The sequence below is a fragment of the Oncorhynchus keta genome, unplaced genomic scaffold (genome assembly GCF_023373465.1).
Source record: "Oncorhynchus keta strain PuntledgeMale-10-30-2019 unplaced genomic scaffold, Oket_V2 Un_contig_14805_pilon_pilon, whole genome shotgun sequence".
NCBI classification, from domain to species: Eukaryota; Metazoa; Chordata; class Actinopteri; order Salmoniformes; family Salmonidae; genus Oncorhynchus; species Oncorhynchus keta.
In genome coordinates, this window is record NW_026278959.1 from 25,726 (window position 1) to 45,044 (window position 19,319).

General features: G+C 48.0%; 1 protein-coding gene across 1 annotated transcript in view; it reads right to left on the reverse strand.

The window, feature by feature from the left end:
- The window catches only part of LOC127918757 (receptor for retinol uptake stra6-like), a 142,214-nt gene that overhangs the window by 10,568 nt on the left and 112,327 nt on the right, over positions 1-19,319 (reverse strand). The window contains exon 16 of the mRNA XM_052501943.1: positions 7,381-7,515. Within this exon, the coding sequence (XP_052357903.1) occupies positions 7,381-7,515 (135 nt within the window). The remainder of the gene's footprint in view (positions 1-7,380; positions 7,516-19,319) is intronic.

Below are 19,319 nucleotides of genomic sequence, written 5' to 3' on the forward strand. Positions count from 1 at the left end.
GCACACATATGGGGAAGGGTACCAAAAAATAACTGAAGCACTGAAGGTCCCCAAGAACACAGTGGCCTCCATCATTCTTAAATGGAAGAAGTTTGAAACAACCAAGACTTTTCCTAGAGATGGACAACCGGACAAACTGAACAATTGGGGGAGAAGGGCCTTGATCAGGGAGGTGACCAAGAACCCGATAGTCAGAGTGACAGATCTCTAGATGAGAGAACCTTCCGGAAGGACAACTGATGAGGGGGGGCAATTTAATCAATTTCAGAATAAGGCTATAAAGTAACAATAAGGAAGAAGTCAAGGGGTCTAAATGTTTTCCAAAGGCTCTGTATATAACACCAGAGGACTAGTATCTACCACTAGAGGTAGGTTACAGGACTAGTATCCACCACTAGAGGTAGGTTACAGGACTAGTATCCACCACTAGAGGTAGGTTACAGGACTAGTATCCACCACTAGAGGTAGGTTACAGGACTAGTATCCACCACTAGAGGTAGGTTACAGGACTAGTATCCACCACTAGAGGTAGGTTACAGGACTAGTATCCACCACTAGAGGTAGGTTACAGGACTAGTATCCACCACTAGAGGTAGGTTACAGGACTAGTATCCACCACCACTAGAGGTAGGTTACTAGGACTATCCACCACCACTAGGTAGGTTACAGGACTAGTATCCACCACCACCACTAGAGGTAGGTTACAGGACTAGTATCGACCACCACTAGAGGTAGGTTACAGGACTAGTATCCACCACTAGAGGTAGGTTACAGGACTAGTATCTACCACCACTAGAGGTAGGTTACAGGACTAGTATCCACCACTAGAGGTAGGTTACAGGACTAGTATCCACCACCACTAGAGGTAGGTTACAGGACTAGTATCCACCACTAGAGGTAGGTTACAGGACTAGTATCCACCACTAGAGGTAGGTTACAGGACTAGTATCCACCACCACTAGAGGTAGGTTACAGGACTAGTATCCACCACTAGAGGTAGGTTACAGGACTAGTATCCACCACTAGAGGTAGGTTACAGGACTAGTATCCACCACTAGAGGTAGGTTACAGGACTAGTATCCACCACTGAGGTAGGTTACAGGTCCACTAGAGGGTAGGTTACACTAGAGGTAGGTTACAGGACTAGTATCCACCACTAGAGGTAGGTTACAGGACTAGTATCCACCACTAGAGGTAGGTAACAGGACTAGTATCCACCACTAGAGGTAGGTTACAGGACTAGTATCCACCACTAGAGGTAGGTTACAGGACTAGTATCCACCACTAGAGGTAGGTTACAGGACTAGTATCCACCACTAGAGGTAGGTTACAGGACTAGTATCCACCACTAGAGGTAGGTTACAGGACTAGTATCCACCACCACTAGAGGTAGGTTACAGGACTAGTATCCACCACCACTAGAGGTAGGTTACAGGACTAGTATCCACCACCACTAGAGGTAGGTTACAGGACTAGTATCCACCACTAGAGGTAGGTTACAGGACTAGTATCCACCACTAGAGGTAGGTTACAGGACTAGTATCCACCACTAGAGGTAGGTTACAGGACTAGTATCCACCACTAGAGGTAGGTTACAGGACTAGTATCCACCACTAGAGGTAGGTTACAGGACTAGTATCCACCACCACTAGAGGTAGGTTACAGGACTAGTATCCACCACTAGAGGTAGGTTACAGGACTAGTATCCACCACTAGAGGTAGGTTACAGGACTAGTATCCACCACTAGAGGTAGGTTACAGGACTAGTATCCACCACTAGAGGTAGGTTACAGGACTAGTATCCACCACTAGAGGTAGGTTACAGGACTAGTATCCACCACTAGAGGTAGGTTACAGGACTAGTATCCACCACTAGAGGTAGGTTACAGGACTAGTATCTACCACTAGAGGTAGGTTACAGGACTAGTATCCACCACTAGAGGTAGGTAACAGGACTAGTATCTACCACCACTAGAGGTAGGTTACAGGACTAGTATCCACCACCACTAGAGGTAGGTTACAGGACTAGTATCCACCACTAGAGGTAGGTTACAGGACTAGTATCCACCACTAGAGGTAGGTTACAGGACTAGTATCCACCACTAGAGGTAGGTTACAGGACTAGTATCCACCACTAGAGGTAGGTTACAGGACTAGTATCCACCACTAGAGGTAGGTTACAGGACTAGTATCCACCACTAGAGGTAGGTTACAGGACTAGTATCCACCACTAGAGGTAGGTTACAGGACTAGTATCCACCACTAGAGGTAGGTTACAGGACTAGTATCCACCACTAGAGGTAGGTTACAGGACTAGTATCCACCACTAGAGGTAGGTTACAGGACTAGTATCCACCACTAGAGGTAGGTTACAGGACTAGTATCCACCACTAGAGGTAGGTAACAGGACTAGTATCTATCCACCACTAGAGGTAGGTTACAGGACTAGTATCCACCACTAGAGGTAGGTTACAGGACTAGTATCCACCACTAGAGGTAGGTTACAGGAGGTTACAGGACTAGTATCCACCACTAGAGGTAGGTTACAGGACTAGTATCCACCATTAGAGGTAGGTTACAGGACTAGTATCCACCACTAGAGGTAGGTTACAGGACTAGTATCCACCACCACTAGAGGTAGGTTACAGGACTAGTATCCACCACTAGAGGTAGGTTACAGGACTAGTATCCACCACTAGAGGTAGGTAACAGGACTAGTATCCACCACTAGAGGTAGGTTACAGGACTAGTATCCACCACTAGAGGTAGGTTACAGGACTAGTATCCACCACTAGAGGTAGGTTACAGGACTAGTATCCACCACTAGAGGTAGGTTACAGGACTAGTATCCACCACTAGAGGTAGGTTACAGGACTAGGTATCCACCACCACTAGAGGTAGGTTACAGGACAGGACTAGTAGGTTCTACCACCACTAGAGGTAGGTTACAGGACTAGTATCCACCACCACTAGAGGTAGGTTACAGGACTAGTATCCACCACTAGAGGTAGGTTACAGGACTAGTATCCACCACTAGAGGTAGGTTACAGGACTAGTATCCACCACTAGAGGTAGGTTACAGGACTAGTATCCACCACTAGAGGTAGGTTACAGGACTAGTATCCACCACTAGAGGTAGGTAACAGGTTGGGACAGGACTAGTATCCACCACCACTAGAGGTAGGTTACAGGACTAGTATCCACCACTAGAGGTAGGTTACAGGACTAGTATCCACCACTAGAGGTAGGTTACAGGACTAGTATCCACCACTAGAGGTAGGTTACAGGACTAGTATCCACCACTAGAGGTAGGTTACAGGACTAGTATCCACCACTAGAGGTAGGTTACAGGACTAGTATCCACCACTAGAGGTAGGTTACAGGACTAGTATCCACCACTAGAGGTAGGTTACAGGACTAGTATCTACCACTAGAGGTAGGTTACAGGACTAGTATCCACCACTAGAGGTAGGTAACAGGACTAGTATCTACCACCACTAGAGGTAGGTTACAGGACTAGTATCCACCACCACTAGAGGTAGGTTACAGGACTAGTATCCACCACTAGAGGTAGGTTACAGGACTAGTATCCACCACCACTAGAGGTAGGTTACAGGACTAGTATCCACCACTAGAGGTAGGTTACAGGACTAGTATCCACCACTAGAGGTAGGTTACAGGACTAGTATCCACCACTAGTATCCACCACTAGAGGTAGGTTACAGGACTAGTATCCACCACTAGAGGTAGGTTACAGGACTAGTATCCACCACTAGAGGTAGGTTACAGGACTAGTATCCACCACTAGAGGTAGGTTACAGGACTAGTATCCACCACTAGAGGTAGGTTACAGGACTAGTATCCACCACTAGAGGTTAGGACTAGTTACAGGACTAGTATCCACCACTAGAGGTAGGTTACAGGACTAGTATCCACCACTAGAGGTAGGTTACAGGACTAGTATCCACCACTAGAGGTAGGTTACAGGACTAGTACCCACCACTAGAGGTAGGTTACAGGACTAGTATCCACCACCACTAGAGGTAGGTTACAGGACTAGTATCCACCACTAGAGGTAGGTTACAGGACTAGTATCCACCACCACTAGAGGTAGGTTACAGGACTAGTATCCACCACTAGAGGTAGGTTACAGGACTAGTATCCACCACTAGAGGTAGGTTACAGGACTAGTATCCACCACTAGAGGTAGGTTACAGGACTAGTATCCACCACTAGAGGTAGGTTACAGGACTAGTATCCACCACTAGAGGTAGGTTACAGGACTAGTATCCACCACCACTAGAGGTAGGTTACAGGACTAGTATCCACCACTAGAGGTAGGTTACAGGACTAGTATCCACCACTAGAGGTAGGTTACAGGACTAGTATCCACCACTAGAGGTAGGTTACAGGACTAGTATCCACCACTAGAGGTAGGTTACAGGACTAGTATCCACCACTAGAGGTAGGTTACAGGACTAGTATCCACCACTAGAGGTAGGTTACAGGACTAGTATCCACCACTAGAGGTAGGTTACAGGACTAGTATCCACCACTAGAGGTAGGTTACAGGACTAGTATCCACCACTAGAGGTAGGTTACAGGACTAGTATCCACCACTAGAGGTAGGTTACAGGACTAGTATCCACCACTAGAGGTAGGTTACAGGACTAGTATCCACCACTAGAGGTAGGTTACAGGACTAGTATCCACCACTAGAGGTTACAGGTTACAGGACTAGGTATCCACCACCACTAGAGGTAGGTTACAGGACTAGTATCCACCACTAGAGGTAGGTTACAGGACTAGTATCCACCACTAGAGGTAGGTTACAGGACTAGTATCCACCACTAGAGGTAGGTTACAGGACTAGTATCCACCACTAGAGGTAGGTTACAGGACTAGTATCCACCACTAGAGGTAGGTTACAGGACTAGTATCCACCACCACTAGAGGTAGGTTACAGGACTAGTATCCACCACTAGAGGTAGGTTACAGGACTAGTATCCACCACTAGAGGTAGGTTACAGGACTAGTATCCACCACTAGAGGTAGGTTACAGGACTAGTATCCACCACTAGAGGTAGGTTACAGGACTAGTATCCACCACTAGAGGTAGGTTACAGGACTAGTATCCACCACTAGAGGTAGGTTACAGGACTAGTATCCACCACTAGAGGTAGGTTACAGGACTAGTATCCACCACTAGAGGTAGGTTACAGGACTAGTATCCACCACTAGAGGTAGGTTACAGGACTAGTATCCACCACTAGAGGTAGGTTACAGGACTAGTATCCACCACTAGAGGTAGGTTACAGGACTAGTATCCACCACTAGAGGTAGGTTACAGGACTAGTATCCACCACCACTAGAGGTAGGTTACAGGACTAGTATCCACCACTAGAGGTAGGTTACAGGACTAGTATCCACCACTAGAGGTAGGTTACAGGACTAGTACACACCACTAGAGGTAGGTTACAGGACTAGTATCCACCACCACTAGAGGTAGGTTACAGGACTAGTATCCACCACCACTAGAGGTAGGTTACAGGACTAGTATCCACCACCACTAGAGGTAGGTTACAGGACTAGTATCCACCACTAGAGGTAGGTTACAGGACTAGTATCCACCACCACTAGAGGTAGGTTACAGGACTAGTATCTACCACTAGAGGTAGGTTACAGGACTAGTATCTACCACTAGAGGTAGGTTACAGGACTAGTATCCTACCACTAGAGGTAGGTTACAGGACTAGTATCCAGGACCACCACTAGAGGTAGGTTACAGGACTAGTATCCACCACTAGAGGTAGGTTACAGGACTAGTATCCACCACTAGAGGTAGGTAACAGGACTAGTATCCACCACCACTAGAGGTAGGTTACAGGACTAGAGTATACAGGACCACCACTAGAGGTAGGTTACAGGACTAGTATCCACCACTAGAGGTAGGTTACAGGACTAGTATCCACCACTAGAGGTAGGTTACAGGACTAGTATCCACCACTAGAGGTAGGTTACAGGACTAGTATCCACCACTAGAGGTAGGTTACAGGACTAGTATCCACCACTAGAGGTAGGTTCCAGGACTAGTATCCACCACTAGAGGTAGGTTACAGGACTAGTATCCACCACTAGAGGTAGGTTACAGGACTAGTATCCACCACTAGAGGTAGGTTACAGGACTAGTATCCACCACTAGAGGTAGGTTAGAGGACTAGTATCCACCACCACTAGAGGTACGTTACAGGACTAGTATCCACCACCACTAGAGGTACGTTACAGGACTAGTATCCACCACCACTAGAGGTACGTTACAGGACTAGTATCCACCACTAGAGGTAGGTTACAGGACTAGTATCCACCACTAGAGGTAGGTAACAGGACTAGTATCCACCACTAGAGGTAGGTTACAGGACTAGTATCCACCACTAGAGGTAGGTTACAGGACTAGTATCCACCACTAGAGGTAGGTTACAGGACTAGTGTCTACCACCACTAGAGGTAGGTTACAGGACTAGTATCCACCACTAGAGGTAGGTTACATGACTAGTATCCACCACTAGAGGTAGGTTACAGGACTAGTATCCACCACTAGAGGTAGGTTACAGGACTAGTATCCACCACTAGAGGTAGGTTACAGGACTAGTATCCACCACTAGAGGTAGGTTACAGGACTAGTATCCACCACTAGAGGTAGGTTACAGGACTAGTATCCACCACTAGAGGTTAGGTTACAGGACTAGTATCCACCACTAGAGGTAGGTTACAGGACTAGTATCCACCACCACTCCACCACTAGAGGTAGGTTACAGGACTAGTATCCACCACTAGAGGTAGGTTACAGGACTAGTATCCACCACTAGAGGTAGGTTACAGGACTAGTATCCACCACCACTAGAGGTAGGTTACAGGACTAGTATCCACCACTAGAGGTAGGTTACAGGACTAGTATCCACCACTAGAGGTAGGTTACAGGACTAGTATCCACCACTAGAGGTTGCAGGTTACAGGACTAGTACCACCACTAGAGGTAGGTTACAGGACTAGTATCCACCACTAGAGGTAGGTTACAGGACTAGTATCCACCACTAGAGGTAGGTTACAGGACTAGTATCCACCACTAGAGGTAGGTTACAGGACTAGTATCCACCACTAGAGGTAGGTTACAGGACTAGTATCCACCACTAGAGGTAGGTTACAGGACTAGTATCCACCACTAGAGGTAGGTTACAGGACTAGTATCCACCACTAGAGGTAGGTTACAGGACTAGAACACACCACTAGAGGTAGGTTACAGGACTAGAACACACCACTAGAGGTAGGTTACAGGACTAGTACACACCACCACTAGTGGTAGGTTACAGGACTAGTACACACCTTCCTCTGCATCTCTTGCCTTCTTTTCGGCCCCGTCTTGCCTGGCACACTGCAGCATCATCCCACAGAAGGCCTTCATCACCGGGTGACTCTGACTCACTTCAATCTTTAGATAGTGAGCATAGCAACGATAGGCTGTTAGAGAGACACAAGGACAGAGAGTTAGGGAGGTCAGAATCACTGGGCTAAAGCCAATAGACACTGGAGTTGAATCAAGCTTCCTCCAATCCAAAGCCCGGATGTTATAATGTCTTATGTAGTTGTTATAAAGGCTTTATGAATGCATATGCAACAATTGGGGCACACAATACAGTTTTACATCTTATACACATTTGCTTATTGCAAGGATTGCCTCCAAAGCCTAAAACAGATGTTATATCATAACGCCTTATGTCGAAGTTATAAATGCATAATGTAGGCTACGTAGTGTTACCCAATATATTGTACAATAATTGTGTTTTTTTCCAACGCAATTCCTACACAACGTCCACAACACCAACACCATTTTAATTATTTATTAGACTTATGAAGAGCAACTTACTTTTAGTTCATTCATCTTCAGATAGCTAGGTGGACCAGTCATAGTCAGAACATTCATCTTCAGATAGCTAGGTGGACCAGTCATAGTCAGTACACTCATCTTCAGATAGCTAGGTGGACCAGTCATAGTCAGTACATTCATCTTCAGATAGCTAGGTGGACCAGTCATAGTCAGTACATTCATCTTCAGATAGCTAGGTGGACCAGTCATAGTCAGTACATTCATCTTCAGATAGCTAGGTGGACCAGTCATAGTCAGCACATTCATCTCCAGATAGCTAGGTGGACCAGTCATAGTCAGTACATTCATCTCCAGATAGCTAGGTGGACCAGTCATAGTCAGTACATTCATCTTCAGATAGCTAGGTGGACCAGTCATAGTCAGTACACTCATCTTCAGATAGCTAGGTGGACCAGTCATAGTCAGCACATTCATCTCCAGATAGCTAGGTGGACCAGTCATAGTCAGAACATTAATCTTTAGATAGCTAGGTGGACCAGTCATAGTCAGTACATTCATCTTCAGATAGCTGGTGGACCAGTCATAGTCAGTACACTCATCTTCAGATAGCTAGGTGGACCAGTCATAGTCAGTATATTCATCTTCAGATAGCTAGGAGGACCAGTCATAGTCAGTACATTCATCTCCAGATAGCTAGGTGGACCAGTCATAGTCAGGACATTCAGTACATTCATCTTCAGATAGCTAGGTGGACCAGTCATAGTCAGCACATTCATCTCCAGATAGCTAGGTGGACCAGTCATAGTCAGTATATTCATCTTCAGATAGCTAGGTGGACCAGTCATAGTCAGTACATTCATCTCCAGATAGCTAGGTGGACCAGTCATAGTCAGTACGTTCATCTCCAGATAGCTAGGTGGACCAGTCATAGTCAGTACATTCATCTTCAGATAGCTAGGTGGACCAGTCATAGTCAGTACATTCATCTTCAGATAGCTAGGTGGACCAGTCATAGTCAGTACACTCATCTTCAGATAGCTAGGTGGACCAGTCATAGTCAGTATATTCATCTTCAGATAGCTAGGTGGACCAGTCATAGTCAGTACATTCATCTCCAGATAGCTAGGTGGACCAGTCATAGTCAGGACATTCAGTACATTCATCTGCAGATAGCTAGGTGGACCAGTCATAGTCAGCACATTCATCTCCAGATAGCTAGGTGGACCAGTCATAGTCAGTATATTCATCTTCAGATAGCTAGGTGGACCAGTCATAGTCAGTACATTCATCTCCAGATAGCTAGGTGGACCAGTCATAGTCAGTACGTTCATCTCCAGATAGCTAGGTGGACCAGTCATAGTCAGTACATTCATCTTCAGATAGCTAGGTGGACCAGTCATAGTCAGTACATTCATCTTCAGATAGCTAGGTGGACCAGTCATAGTCAGTACATTCATCTTCAGATAGCTAGGTGGACCAGTCATAGTCAGTACATTCATCTCCAGATAGCTAGGTGGACCAGTCATAGTCAGTACATTCATCTCCAGATAGCTAGGTGGACCAGTCATAGTCAGTACATTCATCTCCAGATAGCTAGGTGGACCAGTCATAGTCAGTACATTCATCTCCAGATAGCTAGGTGGACCAGTCATAGTCAGTACATTCATCTTCAGATAGCTAGGTGGACCAGTCATAGTCAGTACATTCATCTCCAGATAGCTAGGTGGACCAGTCATAGTCAGTACATTCATCTCCAGATAGCTAGGTGGACCAGTCATAGTCAGTACATTCATCTCCAGATAGCTAGGTGGACCAGTCATAGTCAGGACATTCATCTCCAGATAGCTAGGTGGACCAGTCATAGTCAGTACATTCATCTCCAGATAGCTAGGTGGACCAGTCATAGTCAGTACATTCATCTTCAGATAGCTAGGTGGACCAGTCATAGTCAGTATATTCATCTTCAGATAGCTAGGTGGACCAGTCATAGTCAGTACATTCATCTCCAGATAGCTAGGTGGACCAGTCATAGTCAGGACATTCAGTACATTCATCTTCAGATAGCTAGGTGGACCAGTCATAGTCAGCACATTCATCTCCAGATAGCTAGGTGGACCAGTCATAGTCAGTATATTCATCTTCAGATAGCTAGGTGGACCAGTCATAGTCAGTACATTCATCTCCAGATAGCTAGGTGGACCAGTCATAGTCAGTACGTTCATCTCCAGATAGCTAGGTGGACCAGTCATAGTCAGTACATTCATCTTCAGATAGCTAGGTGGACCAGTCATAGTCAGTACATTCATCTTCAGATAGCTAGGTGGACCAGTCATAGTCAGTACACTCATCTTCAGATAGCTAGGTGGACCAGTCATAGTCAGTATATTCATCTTCAGATAGCTAGGTGGACCAGTCATAGTCAGTACATTCATCTCCAGATAGCTAGGTGGACCAGTCATAGTCAGGACATTCAGTACATTCATCTGCAGATAGCTAGGTGGACCAGTCATAGTCAGCACATTCATCTCCAGATAGCTAGGTGGACCAGTCATAGTCAGTATATTCATCTTCAGATAGCTAGGTGGACCAGTCATAGTCAGTACATTCATCTCCAGATAGCTAGGTGGACCAGTCATAGTCAGTACGTTCATCTCCAGATAGCTAGGTGGACCAGTCATAGTCAGTACATTCATCTTCAGATAGCTAGGTGGACCAGTCATAGTCAGTACATTCATCTTCAGATAGCTAGGTGGACCAGTCATAGTCAGTACATTCATCTTCAGATAGCTAGGTGGACCAGTCATAGTCAGTACATTCATCTCCAGATAGCTAGGTGGACCAGTCATAGTCAGTACATTCATCTCCAGATAGCTAGGTGGACCAGTCATAGTCAGTACATTCATCTCCAGATAGCTAGGTGGACCAGTCATAGTCAGTACATTCATCTCCAGATAGCTAGGTGGACCAGTCATAGTCAGTACATTCATCTTCAGATAGCTAGGTGGACCAGTCATAGTCAGTACATTCATCTCCAGATAGCTAGGTGGACCAGTCATAGTCAGTACATTCATCTCCAGATAGCTAGGTGGACCAGTCATAGTCAGTACATTCATCTCCAGATAGCTAGGTGGACCAGTCATAGTCAGGACATTCATCTCCAGATAGCTAGGTGGACCAGTCATAGTCAGTACATTCATCTCCAGATAGCTAGGTGGACCAGTCATAGTCAGTACATTCATCTCCAGATAGCTAGGTGGACCAGTCATAGTCAGTACATTCATCTTCAGATAGCTAGGTGGACCAGTCATAGTCAGTACATTCATCTCCAGATAGCTAGGTGGACCAGTCATAGTCAGTACATTCATCTCCAGATAGCTAGGTGGACCAGTCATAGTCAGTACATTCATCTCCAGATAGCTAGGTGGACCAGTCATAGTCAGTACATTCATCTCCAGATAGCTAGGTGGACCAGTCATAGTCAGGACATTCATCTCCAGATAGCTAGGTGGACCAGTCATAGTCAGTACACTCATCTTCAGATAGCTAGGTGGACCAGTCATAGTCAGTACATTTTATGGAGGTGGGACTAGTCCTGCTTTTTCATGGAGGTGTTAGACCAGTGGCTTCTTTCTTGCTGAGCGGCCTTTTAGGTTATGTCGATATAGGACTTTTTTTTAACTGTGGATATAGATACTGTTGTACCTGTTTCCTCCAGCACCTTCACAAGGTCCTTTGCTGTTGTTCTGGGATTGATTTGCACTTTTCTCACTAAAGTACGTTCATCTCTAGGAGACAGAACGTGTCTCCTTCCTGAGCGGTATGATGGCTACGTGGTCCCATGGTGTTTATACTTGCGTACTATTGATTGGACAGATGAACGTGGTACCTTCAGGCATTTGGAAATTGCTCCCAAGGATGAACCATATAGGGGTATTGTGATGTCATTATGGGGTATTGTGATGTCATTATGGGGTATTGTGATGTCATTATGGGGTATTGTGATGTCATTATGGGGTATTGTGATGTCATTATGGGGTATTGTGATGTCATCATGGGGTATTGTGATGTCATTATGGGGTATTGTGATGTCATTATGGGGTATTGTGATGTCATTATGGGGTATTGTGATGTCATTATGGGGTATTGTGATGTCATTATGGGGTATTGTGATGTCATTATGGGGTATTGTGATGTCATCATTGGGTATTGTGATGTCATTATGGGGTATTGTGATGTCATTATGGGGTATTATTTGTAGATTGATGACGAATTTGTTTTATTTAATCCATTTTAGAATAAGGCTTTAATGTAGCAACATGTGGAAGAAGTCAAGGGGCTGAATACTAGGCCTGAGTCCCTAATGGCACCCTATTCCCTATATAGTGCACTACTTTGGACCAGAGCCCTATGGAACCCTATTCCCTATATAGTGCACTACTTTAGACCAGAGCCCTATAGAACCCTATTCCCTATATAGTGCACTACTTTGGACCAGAGCCCTATGGAACCCTATTCCCTATATAGTGCACTACTTTGGACCAGAGCCCTATGGCACCCTATTCCCTATATAGTGTACTACTTTGGACCAGAACCCTATGGAACCCTATTCCCTATATAGTGCACTACTTTGGACCAGAGCCCTATGGAACCCTATTCCCTATATAGTGCACTACTTTGGACCAGAGCCCTATGGCACCCTATTCCCTATATAGTGCACTACTTTGGACCAGAGTCTATGGCACCCTATTCCCTATATAGTGCACTACTTTGGACCAGAGCCCTATGGAACCCTATTCCCTATATAGTGCACTACTTTGGACCAGAGCCCTATGGAACCCTATTCCCTATATAGTGCACTACTTTGGACCAGAGCCCTATGGCACCCTATTCCCTATATAGTGTACTACTTTGGACCAGAGCCCTATGGAACCCTATTCCCTATATAGTGTACTACTTTGGACCAGAGCCCTATGGAACCCTATTCCCTATGTGGTGCACTACTTCGGACCAGAGCCCTATCAGAAATAGTGTGCTATTTGGGACGTCTCATAACTGCAGCAATTTCTGAGATTGGACTGCAATCACAATGCTGTGGCAAAGCATAGGGATAACGGTCTCACAGACTAGAGAATCCGGATATAAGGTTTCTGCTTGCAGCATGGTGAAGTGGAGGGGAAAACCATGGGATGGACCCTGGTCACAGATAGTGCACTATTACGGGAATAGGGTGCATTCGGGACACAGGCCTATTTCTGTCCTCAAAGTGGGAACTCTATCAATGCATTTATTCATTTATTCAGAGTAAATTGGTCCATTTTACTTAACACTATGGTGAGAGTATCATCGGGGGGTGGGGTGGGGGTGTGTGGGGGGGGGGAATACATACCATTCCAAAAGGTGAAAATAACTGGGAGAAAATTACTTCTTGCCATTAGTCTACATATTGTTTGAAATAATATAATTGTGTGTCTGAAACTAGATCCAATGTCTTCTCTTTAGAGAATTGTAACACTAAGTGGTGAAATCTATCCATGCCTTTAGTGGACTGCTGTGAACACAGGAAGCTGCTGAGGGGAGGACGGCTCAAAATAACGGCCAGAACGGAGCCAATGGAACGGCATCAAACACCTGGAAACCATGGAAACCATGTGTTTGATGTACTTGATACCGTTCCACCTATTCCGCTCCAGGCATTACCACGAACCAGTCCTCCTGTGGTTGCACACATTAAAACACTAACCTTACAGGGTTAGGCTCAATTACAGAGAGATTGTAAGAGGATGGAGTCATTCCACCTCAGACAGCACAAGAAAGTGGATTTCGAAACCCACCAGCTCAGAATGTTCTGAAATCGTTTCTGCAATGAGAAACAGATACGAATTCCTGAAACATTTTGTTGAAATATAATTTGATCACTGAGAAGGTAAGCTAATTGATTGGATTCAAATTGGCCATGTCAATTTATAGGATTCATATATTATTCCATAAATGTAGTACCAAACATCCTAACAAGATGCAAGAATGGCTTTCTGAAATGAAATGGAATGTAGTAGTAGGAATGTAGATGTAGTAGTTAAATAGGCTCTGTCCAGAAACAACCCCTAGCCCCTTTCCCTGTGTAGAGCTCTGAGAGGATTGGACAGGAACACGTCCAGACCAGGGGGTAGGAGATCTGAGAGGATTGGACAGGTACACGTCCAGACCAGGGGGTAGGAGATCTGAGAGGATTGGACAGGTACAGGTCCAGACCAGGGGGTAGGAGATCTGAGAGGATTGGACAGGAACACGTCCAGACTAGAGGGTAGGAGATCTGAGAGGATTGGACAGGTACACGTCCAGACTAGAGGGTAGGAGATCTGAGAGGATTGGACAGGAACACGTCCAGACTAGAGGGTAGGAGATCTGACAGGATTGGACAGGTACACGTCCAGACCAGGGGGTAGGAGATCTGAGAGGATTGGACAGGTACACGTCCAGACCAGGGGGTAGGAGATCTGAGAGGATTGGACAGGTACACATCCAGACTAGGGTAGGAGATCTGAGAGGATTGGACAGGTACACGTAACCAGATCAGGGGGTAGGAGATCTGAGAGGATTGGACAGGTACACGTCCAGACCAGGGGTAGGAGATCTGAGAGGATTGGACAGGTACACGTCTAGACTAGAGGGTAGGAGATCTGAGAGGATTGGACAGGAACACGTCCAGACCAGGGGTAGGAGATCTGAGAGGATTGGACAGGGATACGTCCAGACCAGGGGGTAGGAGATCTGAGAGGATTGGACAGGTACAAACGTCCAGACCAGGGGTAGGAGATCTGAGAGGATTGGACAGGTACACGTCCAGATCAGGGGTAGGAGATCTGAGAGGATTGGACAGGTACACGTCCAGACCAGGGGTAGGAGATCTGAGAGGATTGGACAGGAACACGTCCAGACCAGGGGTAGGAGATCTGAGAGGATTGGACAGGAACACGTCCAGACCAGGGGTAGGAGATCTGAGAGGATTGGACAGGTACACGTCTAGACTAGAGGGTAGGAGATCTGAGAGGATTGGACAGGAACACGTCCAGACCAGGGGTAGGAGATCTGAGAGGATTGGACAGGGATACGTCCAGACCAGGGGTAGGAGATCTGAGAGGATTGGACAGGTACGTCCAGACCAGGGGTAGGAGATCTGAGAGGATTGGACAGGGATACGTCCAGACCAGGGGTAGGAGATCTGAGAGGATTGGACAGGGATACGTCCAGACCAGGGGTAGGAGATCTGAGAGGATTGGACAGGGATACGTCAGACCAGGGGGTAGGAGATCTGAGAGGATTGGACAGGTACACGTCCAGACCAGGGGGTAGGAGATCTGAGAGGATTGGACAGCTACACGTCCAGACCAGGGGGTAGGAGATCTGAGAGGATTGGACAGGAACACGTCCAGACCAGGGGGTAGGAGATCTGAGAGGATTGGACAGGTACAGGTCCAGACCAGGGGGTAGGAGATCTGAGAGGATTGGACAGGAACACGTCCAGACCAGGGGGTAGGAGATCTGAGAGGATTGGACAGGTACACGTCCAGACCAGGGGTAGGAGATCTGAGAGGATTGGACAGGGATACGTCCAGACCAGGGGTAGGAGATCTGAGAGGATTGGACAGGTACAGGTCCAGACCAGGGGTAGGAGATCTGAGAGGATTGGACAGGTACACGTCCAGACTAGAGGGTAGGAGATCTGAGAGGATTGGACAGGTACACGTCCAGACCAGGGGGTAGGAGATCTGAGAGGATTGGACAGGTACAAGTCCAGACCAGGGGGTAGGAGATCTGAGAGGATTGGACAGGTACACGTCCAGACTAGAGGGTAGGAGATCTGAGAGGATTGGACAGGTACAAGTCTAGACTAGAGGGTAGGAGATCTGAGAGGATTGGACAGGAACACGTCAGACTAGAGGGTAGGAGATCTGACAGGATTGGACAGGTACACGTCCAGACCAGGGGTAGGAGATCTGAGAGGATTGGACAGGTACACGTCCAGACCAGGGGTAGGAGATCTGAGAGGATTGGACAGGTACACATCCAGACTAGAGGGTAGGAGATCTGAGAGGATTGGACAGGTACACGTCCAGATCAGGGGGTAGGAGATCTGAGAGGATTGGACAGGTACACGTCCAGACCAGGGGGTAGGAGATCTGAGAGGATTGGACAGGAACACGTCCAGACCAGGGGGTAGGAGATCTGAGAGGATTGGACAGGAACACGTCCAGACCAGGGGGTAGGAGATCTGAGAGGATTGGACAGGTACACGTCTAGACTAGAGGGTAGGAGATCTGAGAGGATTGGACAGGAACACGTCCAGACCAGGGGGTAGGAGATCTGAGAGGATTGGACAGGGATACGTCCAGACCAGGGGTAGGAGATCTGAGAGGATTGGACAGGTACACGTCCAGACCAGGGGGTAGGAGATCTGAGAGGATTGGACAGGTACACGTCAGATCAGGGGTAGGAGATCTGAGAGGATTGGACAGGTACACGTCCAGACCAGGGGGTAGGAGATCTGAGAGGATTGGACAGGAACACGTCCAGACCAGGGGGTAGGAGATCTGAGAGGATTGGACAGGAACACGTCCAGACCAGGGGGTAGGAGATCTGAGAGGATTGGACAGGTACACGTCTAGACTAGAGGGTAGGAGATCTGAGAGGATTGGACAGGAACACGTCCAGACCAGGGGGTAGGAGATCTGAGAGGATTGGACAGGGATACGTCCAGACCAGGGGGTAGGAGATCTGAGAGGATTGGACAGGTACACGTCCAGACCAGGGGGTAGGAGATCTGAGAGGATTGGACAGGGATACGTCCAGACCAGGGGGTAGGAGATCTGAGAGGATTGGACAGGGATACGTCCAGACCAGGGGGTAGGAGATCTGAGAGGATTGGACAGGGATACGTCCAGACCAGGGGGTAGGAGATCTGAGAGGATTGGACAGGTACACGTCCAGACCAGGGGGTAGGAGATCTGAGAGGATTGGACAGCTACACGTCCAGACCAGGGGGTAGGAGATCTGAGAGGATTGGACAGGTACACGTCCAGACTAGAGGGTAGGAGATCTGAGAGGATTGGACAGGTACAGGTCCAGACCAGGGGGTAGGAGATCTGAGAGGATTGGACAGGAACACGTCCAGACCAGGGGTAGGAGATCTGAGAGGATTGGACAGGTACACGTCCAGACCAGGGGTAGGAGATCTGAGAGGATTGGACAGGGATACGTCCAGACTAGAGGGTAGGAGATCTGAGAGGATTGGACAGGTACAGGTCCAGACCAGGGGGTAGGAGATCTGAGAGGATTGGACAGGTACACGTCCAGACTAGAGGGTAGGAGATCTGAGAGGATTGGACAGGTACACGTCCAGACCAGGGGGTAGGAGATCTGAGAGGATTGGACAGGAACACGTCCAGACCAGGGGGTAGGAGATCTGAGAGGATTGGACAGGTACACGTCCAGACTAGAGGGTAGGAGATCTGAGAGGATTGGACAGGTACACGTCCAGACCAGGGGGTAGGAGATCTGAGAGGATTGGACAGGAACACGTCCAGACCAGGGGGTAGGAGATCTGAGAGGATTGGACAGGTACACGTCCAGACTAGAGGGTAGGAGATCTGAGAGGATTGGACAGGTACACGTCCAGATCAGGGGTAGGAGATCTGAGAGGATTGGACAGGTACACGTCCAGACCAGGGGTAGGAGATCTGAGAGGATTGGACAGGAACACGTCCAGACCAGGGGTAGGAGATCTGAGAGGATTGGACAGGAACACGTCCAGACCAGGGGGTAGGAGATCTGAGAGGATTGGACAGGAACACGTCCAGACCAGGGGTAGGAGATCTGAGAGGATTGGACAGGGATACGTCCAAACCAGGGGGTAGGAGATCTGAGAGGATTGGACAGGTACACGTCCAGACCAGGGGGTAGGAGATCTGAGAGGATTGGACAGGTACACGTCCAGACCAGGGGGTAGGAGATCTGAGAGGATTGGACAGGTACACGTCCAGACTAGAGGGTAGGAGATCTGAGAGGATTGGACAGGTACACGTCCAGACTAGAGGGTAGGAGATCTGAGAGGATTGGACAGGTACAGGTCCAGACCAGGGGGTAGGAGATCTGAGAGGATTGGACAGGTACAGGTCCAGACCAGGGGGTAGGAGATCTGAGAGGATTGGACAGGGATACGTCCAGACCAGGGGGTAGGAGATCTGAGAGGATTGGACAGGTATACGTCCAGACCAGGGGGTAGGAGATCTGAGAGGATTGGACAGGTACACGTCCAGACCAGGGGGTAGGAGATCTGAGAGGATTGGACAGGTACACGTCCAGACCAGGGGGTAGGAGATCTGAGAGGATTGGACAGGTACACGTCCAGACCAGGGGGTAGGAGATCTGAGAGGATTGGACAGGGATACGTCCAGACCAGGGGGTAGGAGATCTGAGAGGATTGGACAGGGATACGTCCAGACCAGGGGGTAGGAGATCTGAGAGGATTGGACAGGGACACGTCCAGACCAGGGGGTAGGAGATCTGAGAGGATTGGACAGGTACACGTCCAGACCAGGGGGTAGGAGATCTGAGAGGATTGGACAGGGATACGTCCAGACCAGGGGGTAGGAGATCTGAGAGGATTGGACAGGTACAGGTCCAGACCAGGGGGTAGGAGATCTGAGAGGATTGGACAGGTACACGTCCAGACTAGAGGGTAGGAGATCTGAGAGGATTGGACAGGTACACGTCCAGACCAGGGGGTAGGAGATCTGAGAGGATTGGACAGGAACACGTCCAGACCAGGGGGTAGGAGATCTGAGAGGATTGGACAGGTACACGTCCAGACCAGGGGGTAGGAGATCTGAGAGGATTGGACAGGTACACGTCCAGACCAGGGGGTAGGAGATCTGAGAGGATTGGACAGGAACACGTCCAGACCAGGGGGTAGGAGATCTGAGAGGATTGGACAGGTACACGTCCAGACTAGAGGGTAGGAGATCTGAGAGGATTGGACAGGTACACGTCCAGACCAGGGGGTAGGAGATCTGAGAGGATTGGACAGGTACACGTCCAGACCAGGGGGTAGGAGATCTGAGAGGATTGGACAGGAACACGTCCAGACCAGGGGTAGGAGTTCTGAGAGGATTGGACAGGAACACGTCAGGACCAGGGGTAGGAGATCTGAGAGGATTGGACAGGAACACGTCAGACCAGGGGGTAGGAGATCTGAGAGGATTGGACAGGGATACGTCCAGACCAGGGGGTAGGAGATCTGAGAGGATTGGACAGGAACACGTCCAGACCAGGGGGTAGGAGATCTGAGAGGATTGGACAGGTACACGTCCAGACCAGGGGGTAGGAGATCTGAGAGGATTGGACAGGTACACGTCCAGACTAGAGGGTAGGAGATCTGAGA